The following is a 26,136-nucleotide window of genomic DNA, read 5'->3' on the forward strand; positions in this document are numbered from 1 at the left end:
AGCGCCTGCCTTTGGCTCAGGGCCTGATCCTGGAGACCCAGGATCAAGTACCACATCGGGCTCCCTGCAGGGAGCCTGCCTCTCCCTCTTCCTGTCTCTGCCTCTCTCTCTCTCTCTCTGGGTGTCTCTCACGAATAAATAAGTAAAATCTTATCATAGGCTCATAGAACTTTTCTGTGCATTTTGATAGCTAATATCATTGTTTTCTAATATGTTGGGTTTAGCACTCTATTTGGTACTCTTTCAGAACTCCTGTTTCAGGGATTTTATTATACCGAATAAGGGAGTAAACTTAAAATAAACTACCAAAACCCCCAAAACAATTGCCTTGAATAAAAATAGAGGATGAATAATCCTGATCAACCCCAGTACTGAAAAGGTCTTTATTGTATTACTTGAAATATATTTGGACAGAAGTTAACATCTTTCTTAAGTGTATGCGGAGCTGCAAAGGCCTACATTGCCTGCATCATTTATTTAAATGCGTAATTAAGTTACAATGTGCAGTGTCGACTGGCATTAATAGGTCTTTGCTCAAGCAATATAACATGTAATCGTTTTGTAATTTGAAACCTTTCAATATATTATTGTTCTTATGAAATGGCTTTACAGAAAGGTAATAATACAAGAAGAGGGGCCAATGAAGAAATTTTAAAGTTCAGAACCTTAGTTAGAAGGCTTGGTGGTAATTGCTCATGAAAGAATTAACAGCCAAATGTGGGAAAATATATGGGCTTATTTATATATTTATTTACTTAGCAAAATTTTATTCATCCTGGGTACCCAGTGCTCTAGTACTGTGAGAAATCTTTGGCACACTGAATATTCAGTTCAAAGAGCATGTAGGCTCTGCTTTTGCATATTTAGAGGGAACTTGCTAAGGAACATTGACTTAGGGAGTTATTGTTTAACTTTTAATTGCATTGTCAAAAATTCTACAATACTTCACAATTTTTTTCCTTTTCTTCTCTCTCTCATACTTTATTGAGAAAAGAAGGCAAAATCCAGCCCACTGTAGCCTTTTCAAAAACCTAATGATTACTTTTGGAATGTATCTCCGTCTTTATTTCTGCATTTGTGAATAGTCCCTTAAGAAAAACCTTCCAAGTCATTGCGTAAAAGGAAAATCAACTGAAAAAGCATTCTCAAGAAATGGACAATGTACAGAATTGCTAAAACTTTATAGTAACCAAATTTATTTATGGCAATAGATTGCTTTCAAATATCACACAAGCAATAACACATTGAAAAAAAACCCTATTTCTTGGTTATGGTACTTGTCACCTATACATTTTATTAAATTGTTAGAATTATCTGAAAAATGTCAGCCAGCCAATGATAGGAATTTTGGAATGACATATAAGATATAAATTCCTAGGGATCCCTGGGTGGTGCAGTGGTTTGGCGCCTGCCTTTGGCCCAGGGCGCGATCCTGGAGACCCGGGATCGAATCCCACGTCAGGCTCCCGGTGCATGGAGCCTGCTTCTCCCTCTGCCTGTCTCTCTGCCTCATTCTCTCTCTCTCTCTGTATCACAAATAAATAAAAATTAAAAAAAAAATTAAAAAAAAGATATAAATTCCTAAGCAAAGAAAAAAATAAAATGTCTCATCTGGTGCTTGGGTTTGTACCTCTTAATGAATTTCCTCAGACTTTAATTTCACATTTTTAATATTTTTTTCCATTTTTTTTAGTTAGTTCGGATTTTTTTACGATTATAATTTATTCCTTGTAACTTGACTGTTTTGGAACAAGTGGATTTCATTTAGTATATCATAATGTAGTAAATTGAGGTAAAGTTTCTACTAATGTTTGAATATGACCTACTTGCGACAACAAAATACACAATAAATTTTTTTTTTTAATTTTGATTTCACTTAATCACAGGAACTATAATTGAAGAAACCAAACTGGTCTACTGAATGGCCTGTGCCAAAGGACTAAAATATCATAATTTATTTTCTCATATATCCCACATGGAACAGTCAACTTTTTGCTGTTTGTTGAATAGTATGACTACGTCTATCTGGCTAGTCACTGAGCAAACCTGGATTAAAAATGAAAAGACTTGTTGGAATAGGAACAAAAAACTGCTATTAAGAAGGAGAGGAGAGGAAGTACCTTTGAGACATCAAGAAGGAAGAAGGAGAAATGATGTCTGTCTCTAGACTGAAAGGAGGTCTGGAATGGGGACTGTAAGAAGAGTGAAGGAAAACTAAAAAGAAAAAATGGCAAGGGTTATTTCATTTCAGGGGGTTCTGAAGTAGATCCTCATCACCTTGCTTACCAGGTGGTTTGCTGCTCTAGAAGAACCAAAGGTGAACTTAGCAGTCTCCTGGGTAGGGAAATGCTGCAGGACCCAGGAGTTGAACTGGAATTATTTGTTCATATATATAGTAGGTAACTTCAAATTTATCCATTTAGGTAATATATTACTGTAAGAAACTTATTTCTTGCCATGAATTGTTAAGGTCCACTTGGAGAAGCAAAGCATGGAGACTTAAAACCACGGCGTTGTTTAATTTTTCTACTGCAAGTAGTCTCAATCCATGCAGCTAGTGTACCTTATTTTTGTGATAGCATCTGTGAGACAAAAATGCTAATTTGGGGATTCTAGGGGATACTAATTTTGCAATGAATTTGTCTGTCATGGAATAATAACAACAACGACAAAAACAAACAAGCAAGCAAAAAGAAAACAGCTACAAAGGAATTATCAATTAGAGAGTTAGAAGCCAAAACAATCTAGGTGACTACAAATCATTGTAAAGTCTTGCATTTATTCATTTATTCTTTTATTTCACTTAAAATTTTCACTTAAAATACCTAGTAATGTTGAAGGCATTGTATTATATACTTGTGATAAACTGTCAAGAAGAGGATCATGTTCCCTCGTGAAGTGAAAAAAAGTGAAACCATATTTAAAGGAAGTAGAGAAAGACATTTATGCTGTAGTACCATAGAAGGAAAAATTAGCATGTTCCTCACCTGGCTTTAGAGAAACTTCTATTTCTTTTTAAAAGAGATTTTATTTATTCATTTGAGAGAGAGAGAGAGAAAGAAAGCAGGAATGGAGGTGGGGTAGGGGCAGAAGGTGAGGACTAGCAGACTCCCTGCTCGGTGAGGAGCTTGATGCCCTCATACGCGGCTCAATCCCGGGATCTGGAGATCAGGACCTGAGCTGAAGTCAGGGACTCAACCCACTGAGCCACCCAGGTGCCCTAGAAAAACATTTTCACTGAGAAGGGGAGAATTGACCCTGAGCCAAATCAGAAGGCACCTAACACCCACATGATATCTTAATTTCTGAAGAAGCAAAATTTCAAGATTTTATGGCTTATAAAATTGTTTTACAACCATCATCAAAAATATTTTGAGTTTTAACAAGGCCATGCTAATCTTTTTTCCCCTATGTGCTTATTCATATTCAAGTATTTGAAAAATTTAGAGAAAGTAAAGAAAAATAAGGAAAATATCTATGTCCCCAATACCCAAAATTAAAATATGCTAATATTTTGTGATATTTGTCTCCGATTTTTAAAGAAAAATACTCTTTGTCTTTTTAGAGGGAGGAGCAAAACAAGCAATTTTTTTTTTAAATGAACAGATTTCCTGTATATTGAAGATATCGTTGACATTCCTTTTGAATTCTTTGATGGTCCACCTTTGTTTCTCATTTTACTTAAGTAATCTCTACCTTGAAATTGATATGATTATTCTGGTCATGTGTATTTTATGATTTGGATAGGTACTCATATGGCATTTGGTTTAAAAATTATTATACTGCCTTTTTATTTTAAATCAAAATACCTATTACTCAAGCTGAATACCTTTGTGTTCACCACAGTTTGATGGGCATTTTAGTTTTGTTTTCAAATTATATTTAATGGTGGCAGAAAATATGCCAATGGAGAAGGGTATATAGAAGATATTAGAAGGCTGTTGATACAGGCTCAAGGTTTCCTGATTTAAAACACAGTAGGTTTCAGGACAGTAAGTGATTGGAATACATTTTCAGAAATGGTAAGAATCTATACTATATATCTCCTAAGCTATAAATTTTCATCAGTTTCTAGAAATACTCTTTGAGGTAAGCATGCTTAGGTATATTCTAAGAGTTCTTCCCTTGTCTGCTTATAAATTAAGAATTTCATGTGTCTATCTGAGGAAGTATTTTAGAGTCAGGAGCTAGTAGAAAACACCATCAGAAAACATACTTTCTGAGAAAGTACTTAGATTTCATTTTCCATATGTTTTGTAATTAAAAAATTATTTTTATAACAACAACATGAATAGTTAAATGATTCCAGAAAGAGAACATAGAGGTGAAAAGAAAACCATGAATGTGTGGTGTCTAGAAGCCTAGTGACATAAATATGTCCAGAATAAAGGAGTCATCAGTTGTGTCAAGTGAGATGAGAACTGAGAATTGCTCTGTGAGCTACTAATGTGGAAATCATTGGTAGTTATGACAGCAGTTTCAGTGGAATGGAGATGGTGAAAACCTGACACATATGGGTCCTCCAAAGGAATGAATGAAGAGAAGTTCAAGACACCAAAAACAGACAGTTCTTTAAATTCATTTCTGTACATGTGAATTTCTTATTAACCTTAGAGCTCTTTTTAATCAGAAGTTTTAAGAATGTTTCATAATTTGTAAAAAGAATTCTTCACAAAAATACTTTCTTAAAATGGGTAGGAATAACATTTTCAATGGGAGTTTTTTTTTTAACAAGTGGAATTGTTTAATGAAACCTATAACATAAAAATACAAGGCTACTGCCTCTATAATGATTGCACAGAACTTATAACAGTGCCATTGATTTTTAGCAAACAACCTTGATTTTATAAGAAGGTAGTAGGAGGAGTAGAATAAAAAGGCATATTGTTGCTACTATAGGGTTTGATAGAAAATGTAAAGAACCCTCTTTTTAGCAAAGAAAACAGCTGTGTCTTAGCTATGTTTATGTGATTTTTCATAAAACTTTTGTTGCTTTTGCTACTGTTGATACTTTTCTCTTACTATCATGGCTATGAAGTCCCTTTTTAGAAATTTGCCAAAAATGAAAAAGCTAATATTCATGACCATGAGGCAAGTTTGAGTAGGTATGATATCTCTTTTTCTTTCCTCCACCTCCCTCTCTCCCTCCCCCTTCCCTTTGACGACTGCTTCTCCTCCTTCTTCTTCTTCTTTTCTTCTTCTTCTTCTTCTTCTTCTTCTTCTTCTTCTTCTTCTTCTTCTTCTTCTTCTTTCTTCTTCTTCTTCTTCTCCTTCTCCTTCTCCTTCTCCTTCTTCTTGTTATTTCTGTAGGTAGTGAATGACAATTTCCCAAGAACTATAATGGGTGTTTTGGAGAAGCAAGACTTATCCACATATTAAAAGCGAGACTATTAATCATAGGTAGTGGAAAACATCAAATGGATTTTAAAGTATAAAACTAATGTATTTACAGTGATTTCCATTTAATATGATTGTTGTTATGAGCTCTGGACCTCTCAAGTGATTTGTCTGTAATGAGAAATCTGATTTAGCAAAATCATCTTAACCATAATTCATTATATAGTTATTCACATCAAATTTGGCAAACAAAAAAATTTAGTGGGTGAAATCTTGAGACATTTATAATAAATCTTCTTTCCATTTCAGGCTACAGCTCTCCCTGAAATAGAAACTTGTTAGAAAGGATTCACAGTGATTAAATTGTTTTGCACTTAAGAACTTGTTTCCTTAAGGTTTTGGCTATTTATAATATTTGATCTCAAAATATTGTTTATAGTTATTTTTAAATTTCTTTTCTATTTTTACCCCAAGCTCATAGATTTATAATCTCCAGAGGCTATTTACATCATAACACTAAAAAAATTTAAAAAGTGAGGAAGGAAAAGTGGATTAAACTTTTCCTTTGATGCCATTTCCTGCTTTACAAACAGAGGCTGCTCTAGAATTAGACATAGGAGAGACTTAGGGTTGAGATCTTGTTGGGATGAAGGGACTGACTCAGGGGTCACAGTAATATTGCAAACACACTCAGTTTGCTTATATTTCTTTACTGAATATGAGAGAGAGGAAGGTGACTTAACACTTTGATACCACCAGAGTGGAGCGCTTACGTATCACATTATTTGATAATCCTGTCTTATGCGAAGCCCTATTCTGTAACTTCTCATCATTGGATCTGCTGTTAAATTTATTGCTCTAATAACTTCTCCCTATCCTCAAATTAATCCTCAAAGGGTCCACAATTAAATCACTGGCGAAATCCTTGTAGCTCACATAGTCACAAGAATTCATGTCTTCGAGCCTTTGCATATGCTATCTGTTCTGTTGTGAATGTGTGCTAACCACGATTCCCTTACTGGCTCATCTTTCTAGATTCTTCCCATGCATCAAACTCAGGAGTGTAGTCATTCTGTCTTCTTTGTCCCTAAGGAAACTGTGGATACATTTTCATGTGGCATTTTCACATACCGTGGTGGTTATTTCTATGTATGTAGTTTCACTGCTGTAGTATTATAGATCTTAAATGCCGTATCTTAACCAATAAAATCCTGACACATAGCATGCACTCAGTAAATATCTGATGATCAAATGAACAAACAAGCAGAACAGAATATCTGAATGAATGAGCAAATAAACAAAATCCTTAAGGGAAATGTGGCAGAGGAGAAATAGCCTGAGTTTTGTCACTTAGGAATGCTTTTGCTCGGCAAATCATTGCACAAAGGACACTGAATATATCTGAACCTCTGTCTTCCCCATCTGTTAAGGAAGGTTTATGTTTCTTCTCTCTGCAGAGGTTTCTGGTAGATGATACATAAAATCTTATATGTAAAGGTGTAAAGTATTATACAAACATAGGATTTTTTTTCACATTCAGAAGCATTATGATACAATCCTTAAAAAATAAAAAACCCTCCTAATATGTGACAGATTAATAAGGAAAAGGAAGAACAAATGCTAAAGAGCATGAGATCAGATTAAAAGAGGAGTGAAGCCAAAATTTGCTTTATTGTCCTGAGCACCAGACAAGGAAATGTTAACTCAGTGATTCTAAACTGGCTACACATCAGAATTACCTGGGTATTTAAACCATGTTTTTGCCTGAGCTCTAATCCATCTGGTGTGAGGTAGGGCTCAGTTACTGATATTTTTTTAAAGCTCCCCAGGTGATCCTAGTATATTGCCAGGCTGTGAGCCACTACCAGGCCATAGGACTTGAAATGTTTCTAGGGTGAAAAACTGCATAAGACATGAGATGTTTTAAAAAGATTGATCAACATGAATAGGTATGAAGAGAGACAAGGGATAGGAGTTGAATGATTAAAATGTCTAGGAGCATCACAGATGAAAATAACAGTTTTAAGGTCTAAGCTTTTATATTTAGAGATTTCTAGCAAGGGAAGCCTCTCCATTATTTGGAGAGATATACGAAAGATCCTTCATAATTAACAGTGAAGTTGTTCAGACAAACCAGGCACATTCCAAGAATTAAGCTGTCAGAGCAGCATTTTACAAAGTACACCTAGAAAGTACTTAGTTTGCAAGCAGAGGTTAAAATGACTATTGCTATTTATTTACTTACACATGAAAAGTTCCTAGAGGAGGTAAGTTTTGAACATGGCTGAAATGATACTGTTTGTACAGAGGACAGGAACAAAATATTTTTTTCATGAGAAAAAATTTCTAAAATGGTTTGGGCTTAAGTGTCATGCCTTCCTAGTCTGTCATATTGCTATTTCCCTTAAACTAACAATGAGATAACTAATTGATATACTTGAAATAGTAATACAGAGGATCCTAGAATTCTTTTTTGCTGCTCTTCTGTGTTTAAAATTATTTCAAAGTAAAAAGCCTAAAAGAATGTAATGTGTTTAAAAATATATTTAAATATAAGATAGGGTCTTGAGGTGAAAATACACTGAACTTGCACTAAACTCTAAAATTAATTTGCTTTTTAAAATGTCTTTGATACTCATTTTCTAACAGATTATTCCTTGGCATGGGCAAAGGAAAATTTCATTAGTTAATTGAAAATGTGCCATACCAGTTTGAAAAAATATCATCTTCCCTACTTATGTCATCCAAATCTGTTCATATGTTATAGTCTTATGAAAGAGGAAAGGTTATATACTAATGGTGAACTTTTTTTTGAAGGCTCTACAACATCTTTCATTAATGTAGAAGCCTTTAAAACTCCAATGTTATGGTTAATATAGGGCCAGACAGCAATATGTATAAATATTCCTTGCCTTGAATCTAATAAGAGATTTAGGAAAGAAGGTAGCAAGGATAAAAGGAAGCAAATAATATCTTATTTTCACATAAAAAAATATTGTGAAGAATATGGAAAACAACCATTTTAATATTTTCATGGAGAAAGATCAAGCCATAATTTAATGTCTTATATACCACAATTCACATCCTTTTCTAAGTGAATTATTTTAGTTAACCTGTTTCAAAAAATACTTGATATTTGGCACAGAAGAAAAGTGAAGTAATATTTTAAGACTTTAAACATTTAGTTTTTCACCTTTGTTTGCTTCAAATGTATCATTTATAAAAGCTGTGCATGTAATTTATAATATACGGAGTGTGGTCCCAGAAACCCGGGCAGGCAGCCCAACCTTGGGGAAGGGTATTTTATATGCCTAATTTTCCTCAACTGTAAGTGGAGATAATAATAATATCTATGTAGAGATGTGTATGATATATATCAAGCACTTGAATAATAACTCACACAAATAGTAGCACATGGAAGATTTAGCTACTAACATCATAAGCATAATCATATTGCTTTAAAAAAGACAGTGTAGAAATAAAAGAACTACATTTGAGATTTCTTTAGTTTTACTTAAAACATCTTGACAATTTGTTTATCCTGGGGACATTTTTAATCTCTTTTGGAAAAGGCTCCATGTTAATGCATGTTCCAGTGAGTGTAGACCCTAGTTCAAATGGTACTCCTTTAATTAGATTCTTAGCAAGCAACCATGTCTCTCAATAGACACTCTACATGTGGAGTAGTTTGTCACAATTATTTGGTAATCTCTTTCAGTGTAACTCACACAGCAAAAGTGACAATATTCCTGTCACTCCTCAGAAATGTCCCAGCTCTGCGGGTTTCCACATTCAGGAGAATGAAGAAAGCCATTACGAGGTATGCCGTATCTCTATAGAGACCATGTTAGAATTGAGCAATTTGCATTTTCCTAGTGATTTTATATAGCCTGACTTAACTATTATAAATATTTTCTTGCCATCCTCCTTTATGTTTATATTTTATACTAGTACTTCTTTAAACAACTGAAATAATTTTAGAACAAAAAGCAAATAATATTTTTCCTCTTTGGTAATAATCTAACTTAATATGATGTTCCTGTCATTGAATGCAAGGTGTTGATTATTACCTAGCTTTGGAGAAAATAATGAGTAACGTTCTTTTGGAGTTAAAGATTCTTAATTGAGTCATTTTTAGTAATTGAGCTGAAAGATACAAACATCTATTTGTTGAAAGACTGATTTGTTTCATCCCTTATACTTAAGGAAGATAAAAAAGACAATGTTGCTTAATATGAACAGGTTAACTGGAACTTCCATTAATCTTGTCCCTTTTTTCTGTCTTTTCTCAGCTTGATCCTTTATTTCCTTGTATATTTGGTTTTAAAATAAAAATTACTTTCCTTTTTTTTTTAAATGAGTCTATCCATTATAAAATGTAGAAGATCCATATTTTATTCTTTTTTCTTCTTTTTTTATATTGGGAGGGCTATTCCAGCACCAATTATTCTAACATGACTGAATATAAGAATCTGTTATCTTTCTTTTAATTTATTAAAATTGTGGTATAAAACACATAACGTAACATTTACCATTTAATCATTTTAAAGTTACAGTTCAGTAATGTCAAGTGTGTTCACACTGTAAAATAGAAGATCAATTTTTTAAGGTCAATATTCTTAAGGAATTGTGTTTCAATAGTTAACTCTACTATTAATACACAGATATGTGTTTCATGTACACATGTTTCAGTCCTAACATGTAGATTGTAGCTAGACATATAATATGTATATGTATATATGCAAGTATGAGTGTGTTATTATGTACTCTATTTTCTCATTGAAGCTAGGTCCCCCCCCCCCATTTCCTTAAAGGTATTGAAAATATTTTAATTTGCAGTAGTAGTACAGAGTTTTTGCATTTGTTTTTGCCAAGTAAAGGAATCTACCATTTTCAAAACTCCTAGTAGTAATGTAGGTCAGAGAAACTACTTTAATAGAAATTTGATTGAGTAGGCAAACTCTTTTCTAACAAATTATTAATTGAGATGGAAAAAGGATAACGTGATATTTTAGACCGTTTTATGCCTAATGCTTCCTTTGCATTTTTTCTTTTTCTTTATGCAGATCTAAGTATTCAAACATCCTTCTAACCCTATAGCATATATTCTTCCTTATGTTCCACTTTTATTTTCTCTTGTTCTGCAAAATCTCAGTCACTTGACAGTTGAGAGAAGAACTATAATTTAACCCTTTGATTTTTCATCATTACTGTGTAATTTCAAGTGTATAGAACTGGAAATTTCTCTCATGAGTCACCCTTATTTCATCCAGTACAACACAATAATGGATCGAAGTGCTATAAAGCATTCTGTGAGATAGGGTTTCTGTATAAATGCTTAATATCTGTAGACCAATATCAACGGGGATAGTTTCCATAACCAGTTCCTTAAAAGTTATTAATCTAGTATTAACCATTCTTGAGAATTGATGAAAGGTGATTATAACCTACAAAATTGCTTCCTGTGCTATGCTGTTTTTTTCCTTTATATCAAATAATGTGGTAAGCCTGGTAAACATATTACTTTTTTTTTCACAATTTATATTTTCCCTCTTTATTTACCTTACTAAAGGAAAAAAAAATGTTAGGTCTTTTAATCATAAAAAAATTAATTAAATAAAACTATACTGTCAAGGAGAAAGTCGTATTTTTTGTTAGCTGATGTTGATTAATATGAATCAAGTTATTATGTTATGACTTTAGATACAAAATGGAATGAAGGCTGTGTGACTAGCAAGCTTTTACTCATTTTTAAATTATCAGACTTTACCCATCATGCTTAACCTAGATATAACAATTATTGCTTACTTACAGAGAAATGTTAGCTATTGCGTAATTTTTTTGAATCAGACATTATCCCAAGCATTTCATGTGTATTACCAAATTTTGTCTAACTTAAAATGTTAAGATATTATTGTATAACATCTTAGTATAAAACATGCTATAATTTCATCTACTATTGAGAAAAAATGCTGTTGATTAAACTCTGGGAAAGCTTATTTTTTATTTCTTTAGTATGTATTCTGCTTTGAGATATGTTAAAATAGAAGAAAGCTTACATATTAGAAGCATTTAATTCTGACAACAGGTCCATTATTATTATTCTAGTTCTACACATAGGGAAACTGAGACATACAGAAATTACATATTTGCTTGAATTCACACAAGTAGCAATGAATGGAACTGGAATATAACCACAGCAACCATAGTTTCAGAAACTACAATATTAACTACTTAAAGATAGTATTTAAGTAAAAAAAAATTCACGGGCTATTTGTGAGGGACCATAGAGATTATATATTCATACTACTGAAGCATAGCTTGATGACAAGAAAGATGGAGTAGCTTGCCCTAGGCCACAGAGCTGGCTAGTGATAACACTAGAATGAGATCTAGGTTTTCTGATCTTGGAGTGATCTAATGACTACTCCCAAACTGCATAAAAATTTTCCAACCAAATGTTAGAGAAAATAGTTCATATTTGAAATTTTTCTTAAATTGGATTTTAAATAAGGTATGGAATTTAAAGGAACTGTCACATTTAAGCTTTTTTTTTTTCATCCTGGCAGGCCTTCTGTCATTGGATACACAAAGTGCCTTAATGGTTAAAATAGAAGCAAAGAAATGAATAAGTGCACATTGTTTTCATGCCATAAATGCATATTACCTTTACTAAGCATCTTTGATCTATAAATTTTATTGTCATTTCCCGTCTATTATGTTCAGTTCCCTTTACCCATGAAATAGTATGGGATGCAAGCAGATAGAGCTTTCAGTGTCTATATTCTGCAATCTGTAGGAAAATGTCTCATAGTTATTGGAATTCACACAAGACTGCATCTCAGTATGAGTAGCTGTTCCCTGTCACTGTTTTTGATGCTTGAGCTAAAGTATTTTTACAAAATGGTCTAGTGTTCAGTGTATGAATTTTTGAGATAAGACTTTTCCCTTGTAGCAATGAAATCCGAAAATCAATGTCAGATGGAAATCTTAGCTCTAAGAGTTAGGGAGATTGGTGGAAGAGTTTTAAAATAAGTATGAATTTCAGCCGCTAGACTTTGGAAATGTGGCAGTTATCGCAAGTGTGAAATTCATGGGTGCAGATGGTTGATCAAGATATCCCAGGGTGGACTACTACTATAAATCTCCCGACCAAAACCAAGAAAACAATTTTGATAAGGGAAATATTTCTGACCTTTTATGTAAATTTATAACACAGGTTTTGCTGGATTCACTGATACACAGAAGTTAAATTATCATTGGAATTTCGTGAACATTCCAATTGTGTCATTTGATGGAGATATTTAATAGAATAAAAATGTGTCAAATGAAGAGTTAAAGGAGCATGTGGGAAGAGAATAGAACTAAAATGTATTAGACTATTAAGATTATTATGTGTCTTGCGTTTCACACTTATAATCTCATTTAGGGCAATAGTTGTCCTTTTTAATTTTCTCACCATTAAAGATGAAGGTACAGGTTTACCTTGAGCTTGAGTTCCCTGACTTAAAACACTGAGAGTTAGGAGAACAAGGGTTCTCTGTGCTTGTAACTACAACTTAGAACTCTCTCTCCTACTTAAATTAATAATAACAAATGGAGTAACAGCAAAATGGTAACGTTCTCTGTGACTTTCTAATAAAAAGGGAAACATGTAAAGCCAAAACCCTTTTGCTTTTGTCTTACTTGATCTTGGTCTTTTTTTCTTTCTTTTTTTCTTTTTTTTTCTTATCTCTCTTCTCTTTTTCACCTATCACATAGTAACCTTACCTAACAGTCTGGATCTAAATAAATAGAATTTAATATGTGAATATTATGCCACATATTTATATTTTCCTGTTCTTGGTGTTTTATTTAGTTGTGCGACCCAAGCACATTTAACTTTCAATAAATAGGGATCCCTGGGTGGCGCAGCGGTTTGGCGCCTGCCTTTGGCCCAGGGCGCGATCCGGGAGACCCCGGATCGAATCCCACATCGGGCTCCCGGTGCATGGAGCCTGCTTCTCCCTCTGCCTGTCTCTCTCTCTCTCTCCCTCTCTCTGTGACTATCATAAATAAATAAATTAAAAAAAAAAACTTTCAATAAATAAACATATTCAGCCCTTAGAATAGATATTACAGTTGATATCAGCCTTTAAGTTAAAATAATTAATAGGCAAATCATTTGGCAATAGTTCTTTATGTGTTACAATATTTGGGAGTAACATAGGTAATTTAAATTAATAGATTGTCACTAATAATAATAAATTAGTTCACAAGCCTGTTTATTTTCATTTTCTTTCTTCATAAGAAAAACCTTTTCAAAAACCCAAAGGTAAAAATATTTAAAATACACACACACACAGACACACACACACACACATACACACACATACATAATACCATATATATTTTGGGAATAATTCCTAATATATCAAAATATTTAAATTCTCAGTAACATATAGAATTATCCTCCAAAATGAAATAAATTAACAAAAATGATAAAAGCTCTATTACACCTCAGTCACTTACTGTGAAACATTGCATGTATTATAATCAGTAGAGAAAGTATGCTAGATGACAGACTCACTCACTCACTCAGCTGGATAAGAATTTATTCCTCGGGCAGCCCCGGTGGCTCAGCGGTTTAGCGCCCCCTTCAGCCCAGGGCGTGATCCTGGAGACCCCGGATCGAGTCCCACGTCGGGCTCCCTCCGTGGAGCCTGCTTCTCCCTCTGCCTGTGTCTGTGCCTTTCTCTCTGTGTGTTTCTCATGAATAATAAGTAAAATCTTAAAAAAAAAAGAATTTATTCCTCTTCCATCTTTATCATAAAGGACCCAAATCTGCACTTCAGCAAAATAACAAAAAATACAAATCATGGGTAGCAGACTTGTTAGAGTTAAGTTCTCATATGTCCAGCTGGGAAAAGTCAAACATCTTACATGCCATTTTATGTAAGATTGTCCTTGCAAACAGTTTCTAACAAATCCCGGGACAATCGCTCACTACCATTATAGACAGTATTTAATGACTGGTTGAAAACTCTTCTTGATATGTATTTATTATATGTGACTTATATAAGGATGAATTTTCCCTAAGTCTTTACATTTTTGACCACTTATTAGCCACCAAGTATATATGAATTTGAAACAAATTACTAAGAATTCAAAGAATTTATAGTACAAAAGGATATAGATACTATGTACATTCATGTCTAATGCCTATGTATATTTTCTAGAAACATATGGATATTTTATTTCACATTATTGAACTTGTTTAAAAATTGTAGGAGGTATCAACAATGTGGTAAAATATAAAAATATGCCTATTTGACCAACTCTGTACAAATCTCTGCCTTTTGAGGTAGTTTGATTTGATTTTTTAAATGGAACCGTAAGTACATCCCCTAAACAGAGATTTAAAATGGAACCATAAATAAATCCCCTAAACATCCCCCAGATAAACAGAGATTGGGTGCTAGATATTCCCTCCTTTGTTACTTGTCCATAGACATGATATTGAGACTGTTCTTTGGAGGGGAAACAAATTACCCATTTTCCCTTTGTTGGCCTTTTCCATAATTATGCTGAAACCAATCTATGAATCCTAAATTAACAATCCCTTCCTGCCTGCCTTCTACAAATATTCATCTAGCAAATATATATCAGAGATGCTGTTATGTGATATGCTGAGTACATCATGCTGAGAAGGTACACATGCTTCTCTGTGTCTCAGATTTTATAGGGGATATACTCTTATAGTCAATAAGTTACCATAAAGAGCAAGCAGTGCTACAAATAGGTTCAAGATTCAGGAACACACAACAGGAACCAATTTAACCTAGTAGAGGAAAAATATAATAATGTTAATATAAGACTTGAAGAAATCTACCAGGTGAATAATCAGGAGTGATGTGATCACTGTGGTTGTAGGCAAATGAGAATGTTTCTCAAGAAGACTGCATGTGTGAAGCTGGGTGTTAGAGGAAGTCATCACAGGTTTGAGAAAAGTTCCACTGATTATTTCTCTTCTCAATTCAGAGCTCTTTCCTGGCTCTATTATCAAGAGATGCTATCTACATACACTTAATTATGAAGAACAATGACTATAAAATGTTTCTCTTTTTTTTTTTTTATAAAATGTTTCTCAATTCGTGTTCAATATTGTTGGTTTAAAAACTTCTAAACAGGGATCCCTGGGTGGCTCAGTGGTTGAGCACCTGTCTTTGGCCAAGGGCGTGATCCTGGAGTCCCGGGATCAAGATCCACATCAGGCTGCCTGCATGGACCCTGCTTCTCTCTCTGCCTATGTTTCTGCCTCTCTCTCTGTGTCTCTCATGAATAAATAAATAAAATCATAAATAAATAAATAAATAAATAAATAAATAAATAAATACTTCTAAACAATCGTGAACTCGAATATGAATATTTATTAATGTTTTGCCAAAGATTAAGATTTTTAAATGAATTTTATATATAATACATCCTATATATGAATATATGTAATCGATGTGATTTAAGGTTGCATCTATATGTGAATGTGCAAATCTGATTTTATTTATGAGAATTCATAGCCCCCTATTATTAAAGAGAGCGCACATTAGTGTTTTCTAGAAACTAAGTAAATATACGTGATCAATGGAATTGTTCCATTAGAGATTCATGGGGAACTTTTCAGTTTGATTCCCTGTATTCCAGCAACAACTATAAATAAGATACTGGATTTTCCACTAGCTAAGATTTTTTTCAATTACTTAACTCTGTTTAAAGGATGGCTATCACCCTCTTTTACTTTTTGTTATGTATGTTCTGCGAATTTCTTCTTTACCATAGGACAAGTGGCCTTGGGTTTATTCATGGGAAGAGCCACATTTGACAGATTTGCTGATGGTGTCAGTGGTGGTTGCATGCCTGATGGACAGCACCAAACCTTGCTGTGGCCCAACTCCTGCTAATTAGTTGTTTGAAGCCACTCTGTGTGCCACAGACACAGGCTTATCAGCCAAAGACATCTTTGCCTTTCAGAATGACAGGTGTGATGCAGCTGTTTGTGGAGAGAATGGAGTGTACAAAGAGAGAGGAGAAGAGCCTTTCAAACAAGTGACAACCACAGTACCTTTCACTGAGGGATCCTGAAAATATAACAAAACAGCCAAAAGGTAGAATACAAAAAGATACAAATCAATATCTGTTATATCAGCATGGAAACCACACATAAAATGACAATAAATAACATCAGACTATGAGAATGAGAGAAAAATATACCTCTCACAGTACTTTATAAATCAACTGAAGTTACATGTCATGATTAACACAGGTCAGGCATTTGTTTATAGAATTAACATAGATGTGTGGAGTTTTCAGAAGGTTCTGCGTATATCTGTGGAAACTCATAAGGAGGCCTGCCAGAAAGCCTAGTATTTAAAGTCCTATAGAGTATTTGATCATAAATAATTTTTGGGATGCTAAGTATCTCAAGATATTGAAGACACATCGGGAGGAGTAACGATAATACAAATATATGTGAGAAGAGTATAGAAATGGAAAAGATAAAAAAAGAGAAAGTGTTAACATTTTTTTAGAAAATTAAAATATTGAAATGATAATGAATGAAATTTTCTTCTTCTCTGTGATGATTATGAACTATGAGATTTCTTCCTAACTACCATTGAAAGGATTCGGAAATCTAATGGAAAGTCAAAAGATCCATTGTTAGAAGTGCACATTGGCAAATTAAATAAATACCTTTCACAAAAGCATTCATATTATAATATACTCATTCTGATTTTTAAATATCCAAGAACCAATGTGTTTACAGATGATATTTAATATTTTATAAAACAGTTTTAATTGTGCTTATACATTATAGGGTTTATAAGTATGTTCTAAATTATTATTTAAGCTGCAGAAATTCTGATAATAAGAAACTTCAAATTTGAAATGGGTTTTTGGATATTTGTGTTGGTTTTATATATTTATATAACATAAATATTATAATTATTATACTCTATAGACATATATAATAATTATTTCAGAGGGCATAAGAGATGTTATTTGTGTATCACCAAATTCTGGAAAGAATGGAGGTAGAATTACAGCTAGTCTTCTTATCTGTTCTATAGTATATAAAGCTGTAGATATAAATATAAGAATGTTTTACCTATTTAAAGGGCTTGAGGGGCACCTGGATTGCTCACTAGGCTAAGCTAAGTGTCTGCCTTTGGCTCAGGTCATGATTCCAGTGGCCTGGGATAGAGCTCCCAGTCAAGCTCCCTGCTCAGCAGGGAATTTGCTTCCTTCCCCTCCCGCCCCCACAACTCTTGCACTCTTGCTCTCTCTCTCTCAAATAAATACAATTTTTTTAAAGACTTTATTTATTTATTCATGAAAGACACAGAGAGAGAGGCAGAGACACAGGCAGAGGGAGAAGCAGGCTCCATGCAAGGAGCCTGATGTGGGACTCAATCCCTGGACTCCAGGATCACTCCCTGGGCCGAAGGCAGGCGCCAAACAGCTGAGCCACCCAGGCTTCCCTCAAATAAATAAAATCTTTAAAAAAAAGTCTTGAGACACACTTGTCTAGTCAATTAAGTAGAAAAATGATACAGATAATATAAACTACATAATCCCTATTTTAACTTGATTTTAGTTTTTATTTTAACATTATATACTTTTGAGTTTAAAAATGCTAAGATTTCTAAAGTGTCATAGAATCACTCTAATTATTGAGGAATGGTTACCTAGATTAATTTATTTCCTTTAGTTAGTTCCAGGGAACAGAAGTGTTAGAATTTATGTGTATCTGTTACAAGTACTAAATATAGATGAAATCTTAAAAAAAAATAGATTAAGTAAATACCTTCTCTTTAAATGCCATTTATTTCTTCAATTTTGGAATTATTGGAAACCTCGATTGTTTGGTATCTACAGCATAGTATATGTGAGAGAGATTCTGGAGCCATAACCACCAGGATATCCACATTAATTAAGCAGGTCAGGAATAGGGAAAAGTCATTATATACTTAATACTTTCCTAATATACTTTAATTTTTCAATATGTCACCCACATGTTTGCATCTTAAAATTGGAATGAAGGTGAGGAGACTGCCATGACATTCAAATATTTTTTAGAAATCTGTTCTCTAGCTATGGAATATAGAAATTCCTTGATGCCCAGGAGTCAGAATCTCCCAAATAATTCTACTCACTGTCAGTTAAAGATGAAAAAGGAAGCCAAAACTAATTAACTAACTAACCAACAAAACCCATAACACATATAGATTTGACAATTAATTCTAAAATAATGAAATTTTGTATATTTAAAATATGAGTTTAGCCCACATCTAAGAACAGGAATTTTCTTTAAAAATACACTTTTAGGGAGGAGTTTTATACTTTTTTCAAATTGGATCTTATAGCCTTCTATATAATATTCCTATTCTTTTGCTACATAGTTATTCCCATGTTTTTGTGAGGAGGTTAACCTGCTTTAAAATATACTTTCTGGCTGAATTATCTCAATTTTGACTTAAATGGATATTTAGGACGTGATATCTGTTTAGAACAAATGAACAGTATAAAATATCAACAAATTTCATACTGATACTTAACTTTAAGCAATTTGTAGATATGCATATTACCAAAATTTTATACGAGATTTGGTATTGTTTTTAAAGAAATGGCTGGATTGTTTATTCACTTATTGGCATAGTAATTATATGAGAAGTTTTCTGGCCAAAACCATGGAAAAACCTCTATTCAACCTGGAAAGGAAAAGGAAGGACCTTTAGGGTGAATCTAATCTTGATTCAGAATATAACTGGAAAACAGGACACGTACTCTATTAAGACAAATATGGATATAATAAGGAAAGCCAAATTTAAAATCAAAAAGGATTGAAAACAGATCAATCATGGCACTATAAAGTGTAACACTATGCAGCAATGAAAAGAAGAAACCATGGATACATGCAATAACTTGGTGGATGAGTATCATGCTAAGTGAAAGAGAAAAAACATATAAAAGGTTACATATTGTATGATTTAATTTCTGTGACATTTTGGAAAAGGTAAAACTATAGAGACAGAACTTAGGTCTGTGGTTGCCAGGAGTTGGGGCTTTAGGGGCTCAGAGGAAGTTCTTAGAGGGTTGAAGATGTTCTATCTATAATTTGACTGTAGTTGTAAGACATGAAAAAATTTCAGTGGCTGGAGTTAAATCAGCAAAGGAGAGTTTTTTTAGGACTGTAGTTAGGAGAGAAATGAACTCAACTCCTTTGAAATAAATGTAGGAGAGTTTTTTAGCGCTGGAGTGAGCTAGTGGGAAAAGATTGGAGGACATTAAGAGGGAGGTTGGTCAATGTGATTAGGGCTGACTTTCTGATTGGCAATTAGCCAAGCTGGGCTTCTCCCCTCTCACAGAGACTAGCAGATGCAGAAGTGATTTTTTTTTTTTTTTTGATGTATGCATTTCAAAGGGATAACTACTACAAGAAAGACATTCCAGAGATGTGACACTGACAAGAGCTGGGAAGAGTTATATCTCAAAAGGGCAGAGGCAGTATTTACAGTTGCCAGTTTTGGTTTCTGTTTTTAAGTAAATGCTCTAAGAAGAGAGAGGCCCAGTGACCTAGAGTGAGGAAGAAGCCTGTCTCAAATGGAGTCAAGCTGAGGGAGCATTAAGAGCATTTTAGGTTCCCATATTGTGTGTGTCAGAACTTTACTCCTAAATGGGTGACTTTCACTGTCTGCAAATTATTCCATGGTATGTTTAAAAAAAAAAAAAAAAAAAGCAACAACAACAACAACAAAAAAAAACCTGACCAAAATCGAATACAGCTGGGAAAAATATCCTCCTTGGTGTAGATTGAAAGCAGTAGAATCATGATGCCATAGACAAAGGGGAAAAATGAGATTATAACCCCACAGGGAATAAGTCCCTTTCTCTTCCATATATGGAACATCTGACATCTTTCATTAGTGACATGATAATTCATAGAACGTAATATATACACCAGACGGCAGGTCTCTGTGGAGAAATACAAAATAGAGACCCTAGCTGCTATAGATAAATTACGGTTGCTTGCTTATCTTTCTGTTTACTGGATTGTTAAGAAAAACAAGAAGTTGTTATCCAGAGGAGCATGTTTGATTAAAATCAATACACTTATATATCCACATGCTATGCCGCACTCACTATTCCAACTTCATAGAATTGAAGCAACCATACTATTCTTTCCACAACAACTGATGTACACACTAATGGTGAAAAGCATCTCAGCAGGAGTGAGCTTCGCTTTTTGTCCTGTGCCTCTTTCTCAGAATGCAGTAGTCTAGTGGCAGCAAAGAAAAGAGAGTTTCTGTATGTTGACTCCTATCCTTCTGAATGCTTTATTTTAATTCCAGAACCAGAGTGTCTACTCTCCCCACAGTGGCAATTGGAGGGCAAAGATCTTGTTTTCACATAGGTGACAAAGGGCCGGGGGCACAAGGGACCAGGATCTCCAGAGGACAGCTTGTTAACAGGATTCACCAGTCCCTCTCCCTCCACCCTTTAGTCGATTCATTGAAAATACAAAAGGCTCATTTAGCAGCACCCTTAGGCATATGCATCACAGAACCAGTCAACACAAATATTTCCTCTCTGAGGCTCCCTCGTGACCTTGAGAAGTGTGGCCAAGGACTTAGAGGATGGAACAGACAGTAGGTTTCGTGATAAACCAAAAAATTATGCTCTGCTGCATGATGAAGAGAAATAAAAGGGAGAGAGCTAGATATATGTTTAGTTTAAATAAGGCTCGATAAATTCTATAATGCTTTGTGCGGCCTTGGCTCCAGATCAGAGGTACTCAGCCTGCACAGTAATCAGGACTTTCTCAATAAACCTCAGCCTGTTACGGTTCTTACCACATTTACTTTCTCAATATGATAGTACTTTACAGCTATCTACTCGATTATGGCCAGAGTTCCTAGCAGTTATTGATAACCATACCGTAGACTTTATATCTCAACCAGCACAGGCAGGAGGAAGGCAATCAGCACAGTGAATTTCCTAACCTGGATCTATCTTCCTGAAACGCGAAGATGATGACTCAGTTCTACAATTGAGCTTGTGATTCTCACTGTGGCGAAACTTCTTATGTCATTTTTATTTTTAGCTCTTTGGCACGATTATAGAGAAGTATTGTAGGAAAATCACAGCTTCCATAAGGAGGAGCCCTGACTGCTTTTAAGAGGTTCTACATGTTGGGAAAACTCATAAAACCTGTGTAGTGCATTTCTTGGTGGGGAAATGCAGATAAAAATGTGTTTACTAAAAGAATGAAGCAAGATTGCTAGACAGTTTCAGTTTATCTTTCCCATTCTCGATCCTCTCTTTCTGAACCCTGCCTTGTATTTCCTTTGCCGGAGCGGCTATCAAAAATCCACTCTTCTAAGGCTTCCCTTTCTTCAAAAATCACCTCTCTTAAATTCAAGGGTCCATTTCCTGCGTGTGCAGCATAACTAAGTTGCGTGAACTGTAGTTGATGAGAATGACAATTTTGAGTAACTACCACCTCCCTCTCACTCAGATGCAGGTGAGTAAAATGAATTCGTTTAATAGAAAGCCAGAGGTGTTTGCAAAAGCTGAATTCAGTAAGACCGTGTCATAGTGATTTGATACGTCAGAGTGACTTCAATACCACAAAATATGGGGCCAGAATTTTGGATCGCCATCTCTGCAACGTAATGTATGGTTATTATCCACGTTATGTATGCAATCAGTCCTTTACTAAAAGCAGTGTTATGGCTTTTATGTCTGCAACAACATAATTTTTGATATTCTTGTTATGTAGAAAAATGACATTTAGATTTTACAATTTGGGATTTTAGTAATTTTAGCTATATGGGTAAGCTTTGATTTCTAAGCCAGTGTCTAGTACACTTCAAATACCAGACTTGATGTGAAATAATGATATGAATGCAAGATCTAGGTAATATTTTATAACAGCTGTTACTTAATGGTCACTTCTGATGGTTTGTTAGTAACTAGCATATTAGTATTACTGTTACTAGTGCTAAAGTATAGTGATATCCAGTAATAAGAGTGCTCTTAATGATTTTATATTATTATGAGTGCTTGCTATTTATGAGGGTACTCTACAGCTACCAATCAGTACATTCCTTATTTGCAAGTTTCAAATGCTTTTATTAACATCTCCCTTTTATATAAATATTCTCATGCTTCCTTTTCTACTTTATCTTTGCTAAAAAGTATCTGCTCTAGAAAATAGAACGTAGCTTTTTTTTTTTTTTCCCCCATGACAGAATGCACATCTCCGTTTTTAATGCATGAGCAGGCGGTTTGGTTCATTAAGCTCAGTGGCACCGATAGTAAACTAAAGAGGAATGAAAGGAAGAGGAACTGAAATACCATCATCCCACTAATGATACTGAAACTGCTCAGCTTTATTGGGAGACTGCCCAGACATCCACTAATAGAAGGCATGGTCCAGGATGTGAACTTGGTGTTGGAGTGCCAAAACCACAAATCTAGAAAAAAATAAAAAAAGCATTACCTAGAAGAATGTCTGGAACAATTTAAGGAATTGTCCAGAATTATGGTGTGTGTGTGTGTGTGTGTGTGTGTATTACTATATTTGTTGGTGGATGAATTAGAGAGAATGAGAGAGAGGGCATACGCACAACATGATAGAACAAAATGGAAGTGGGAAATATCCATTTACCTCAAGATTGTATTGAAATAAGGATAACAGTTGAATCACAGGGATATATGTATCTCAGGATGCATGAATTGGAGAATATCCAGATAGCTTGGTGTCACTTTTTGAGTTAAAAAATGTAGCTTCAGAATGTTAAGTAATTTCTGATAAATGCGCATTTTCTTAAGAAGAGACTGGAAATACATGGCTCTTCAGATACCCATACACTTCTATATCACAGTATTTACTAACACTCAGTTATAATAATTAACACTATGATTTCTTTTATAAATGAATATTATTGTTCCCAGTTCACCCCTGCACATGAGGAAGTATTCAGAATGTGCCCTTTGAAATGAGGGAAGAAAACAGATTCTCTGTTCGAATTGGGCTTATGCCCAGTTCGAACAGAGAATCACTCAGCTGGGGATGGCAGCTTTCGTGGCCTCTGGCTAACACAAACCCCTCAGTGGCTTTTCACAGCCACTTAGAATCAAGTCCCAGTAGGCTCCAAGTGGAAGCTGCAGCTGTGGACACTGGGGAATCACCTATGTGGCCCTCAGCACATGCTCATAGGTCCCTTTCTGATATCAGTTCTGCTTATGTTTTTGTAAAGATGGTCGGATGGCAGATAAAGAAGGGACATTCACCCACTTTCCCCTTCCTATTTGATAAACCCTCAAGGAGAGATAAATCTTTTGGAGATTGCTCAGGTATGCTCTGAAAAACACAGATCAGAGATTGGGCTCAGTGACATCTTTGCTCTTCAAAAAACACAGAACTAATCATAGAAGTCCCTTCTTTAATGTTCCAACAAAGGCAAATGGGTCACAGAACAGAGATATTAAGAAGACCAGGTTTGATAATTGTACCTGAGTTCATCCTGAACATTTAAACGTGGTAGGGGAATCCACCCATGGTTAAAACTTGTCCTGCTGGAGACTTCACTGAGAGCAAATGGTATATTTTACAATGCCAAGAGGATCCCTCCTATAGGGGAAGGACATGGAACATATGGAAGAAATGGAAAAAGTCCAGCAAGATATCCTTAAATAGAAATGAGTTTTTAGATAAAGAAAAGACTTTCATGAGAAAGAAATACCAGCTCTTTCTGGGTCCCAGGTGTTTATAACCCAGCAGAAATCTCCATTTACTATTATAGGATATAAAAAATTATGTTATTCCAATTCCTCCAATTTGTTTCATTTTTTTTATTCCCATACTCTTCAAAGTAACAAAAGAGAAATTAAGTATTCTTACAGGGACTAAAAGACCTTGATAAAACTAAAAACATCTTAGAGTTCAGTAACATCAACTGGTGAACTGGAATATTAGCTGGTTTGGCAATATAAAAGCAAAATCCTGATTTTCACTGCAACCCTCTTTCTCTTTCTTACCAGTTTTCTCTCCATTCAATGTTGAGTCCAGGAACTTCATATTTTTAAAAGATATCCAGTAAAATAAACATCTTGGACCTTAATCAAAGCAAATTCTTCAAGATATCATACACTATTGTTATATAATATTATGGCTCAAAAGTGAATAAGTCCATTTAATTCAGAATAGCCTAGGTAACTAAGTACATTCTTTTGATATTCAGTTTAACATACAAATATTAATATATTGCTTATCTATAATATGCAATATTTTCCTAGGCACTTCAGGGATAAGCAGTTCTTGAGTTCTACACCCAAGGTTTCTAGAGTGCACAGATCCTACGTACACATTAATAGTGCAACCCTTGTTACTGTCTGTGTGTTGGGCACACCAGCTGGAAGAAGGTTGGGCAGTGAGAAAGATTCAGGCTGACATACCAAAGAATGACTCTTGAAAGAGGTGGGTTCCAGAAGAGCATTTGAGAACAGTAGAAGAGCTATTAGGAGATTAGAGTACTAATCAGGAAAGAAAATAAGAGCAGTGGAGTTTAGATGAATGAGGTAGCAAAATAAGGGGTAGAGGATGGGAAATTTTATGGTACATCATGGTATAGAGAGTGTACTATCAGGAAGGGTACATTTTTACCCTTGATCCTACTATCAAGAGGAATACATTTTTACTGTTGGCAAAGAGGCCAAGAATGGTAGAGAGTTACAGTTTGATCAAATATATTGCTGATGTGAATTTGTAAACCAGAAATAATATCATGGCACTAAAGATTTAGTGAGATACACAGCAATAGAATTCAAGATTATAAATGTCTTTTAAAAATGTTTTTGAGAGAAACAATACTTAGTCTTTCTCTCTCTCTCTCTCTCTCTCCCTCTCTCTCTCTCTCTGTGATTTACAAAGCTTCCAGTAAAGGAATTTTTTTCCATTCAGGTAGTAATGTTTTGGGAGGTGGAAAAGAAGGGGAAACAGAGAGGAAAAAACATTTTTATTAATAACATTGATGTGGCATATGCCCTTTATTTTCACTTTTTCTTCAAAAGCATGCCTTCTATTTGATGACCTACAATAGTATAAACTTGATCAGTCTATAAGAGCACTTATTTTATAAATGGTCTGGTCAACTATCAACATAATATTACCTAATAAAAATATTATAATGAGGCAAAAGCCAGGTTAGCTTTGGGATTCTTTTCTTATGCTAATTCTTTTACTTTTTCCCCTCAAGTGAGCATAACCACCACTGACCCACTCTCCCAGCACACACCCATAGAAAATCAGCCTAATTCCTGAGATCCTTTCAGTATTGCAGACATTTTAGATTGTCTGTTGAGTGCAGGACACGTAAATTAAGAATGAGAGACAAGCGTACACTGAGGGACAAGCATAAAATAAATAACAATGATATGATACCTACTGTATTATTGCAGGTGCTGTGAGAATACAGAGAAGAAACCATTAGATTCTGATAGAAGCCACATGAAAGAACCAGTAGAGTGTGATATTTAAGATCTATCTTCTAGGCTGAAGCCTGTATTTGTTGGTGCAAGACTCTAGTGCTTTTCCTGCCTAGGTCATGGAAGCCCATACAGAAAAAGGGACCAGAAACTCAAAAGTGGTTTGGAATGTCAAGCACCCTACATGGAGGAGCAGCTGTCCTGGAGACTCCCACAGTCCTGTGGTGGACTTTATGGGAAATAAACTTTTGGTAAACTACTGAGAAAAAAAAAGAC

General features: G+C 34.6%; 1 protein-coding gene across 6 annotated transcripts in view; it reads left to right on the forward strand.

Moving 5' to 3' along the window:
- PCDH9 (protocadherin 9) overlaps positions 1-26,136 on the forward strand; it is an 885,615-nt gene that overhangs the window by 318,265 nt on the left and 541,214 nt on the right. For 2 of the 6 annotated variants that reach the window (XM_072782836.1, XM_072782839.1), the window contains exon 3: positions 9,056-9,157. The exons of 2 other annotated variants lie outside the window; for them this stretch is intronic. In XM_072782836.1, the coding sequence (XP_072638937.1) occupies positions 9,056-9,157 (102 nt within the window). The remainder of the gene's footprint in view (positions 1-9,055; positions 9,158-26,136) is intronic. 2 more of the 6 variants (XM_072782837.1, XM_072782840.1) reach the window with 1 other exon arrangement.

This window comes from Canis lupus, chromosome 17 (genome assembly GCF_048164855.1).
Source record: "Canis lupus baileyi chromosome 17, mCanLup2.hap1, whole genome shotgun sequence".
Taxonomy (NCBI): domain Eukaryota; kingdom Metazoa; phylum Chordata; class Mammalia; order Carnivora; family Canidae; genus Canis; species Canis lupus.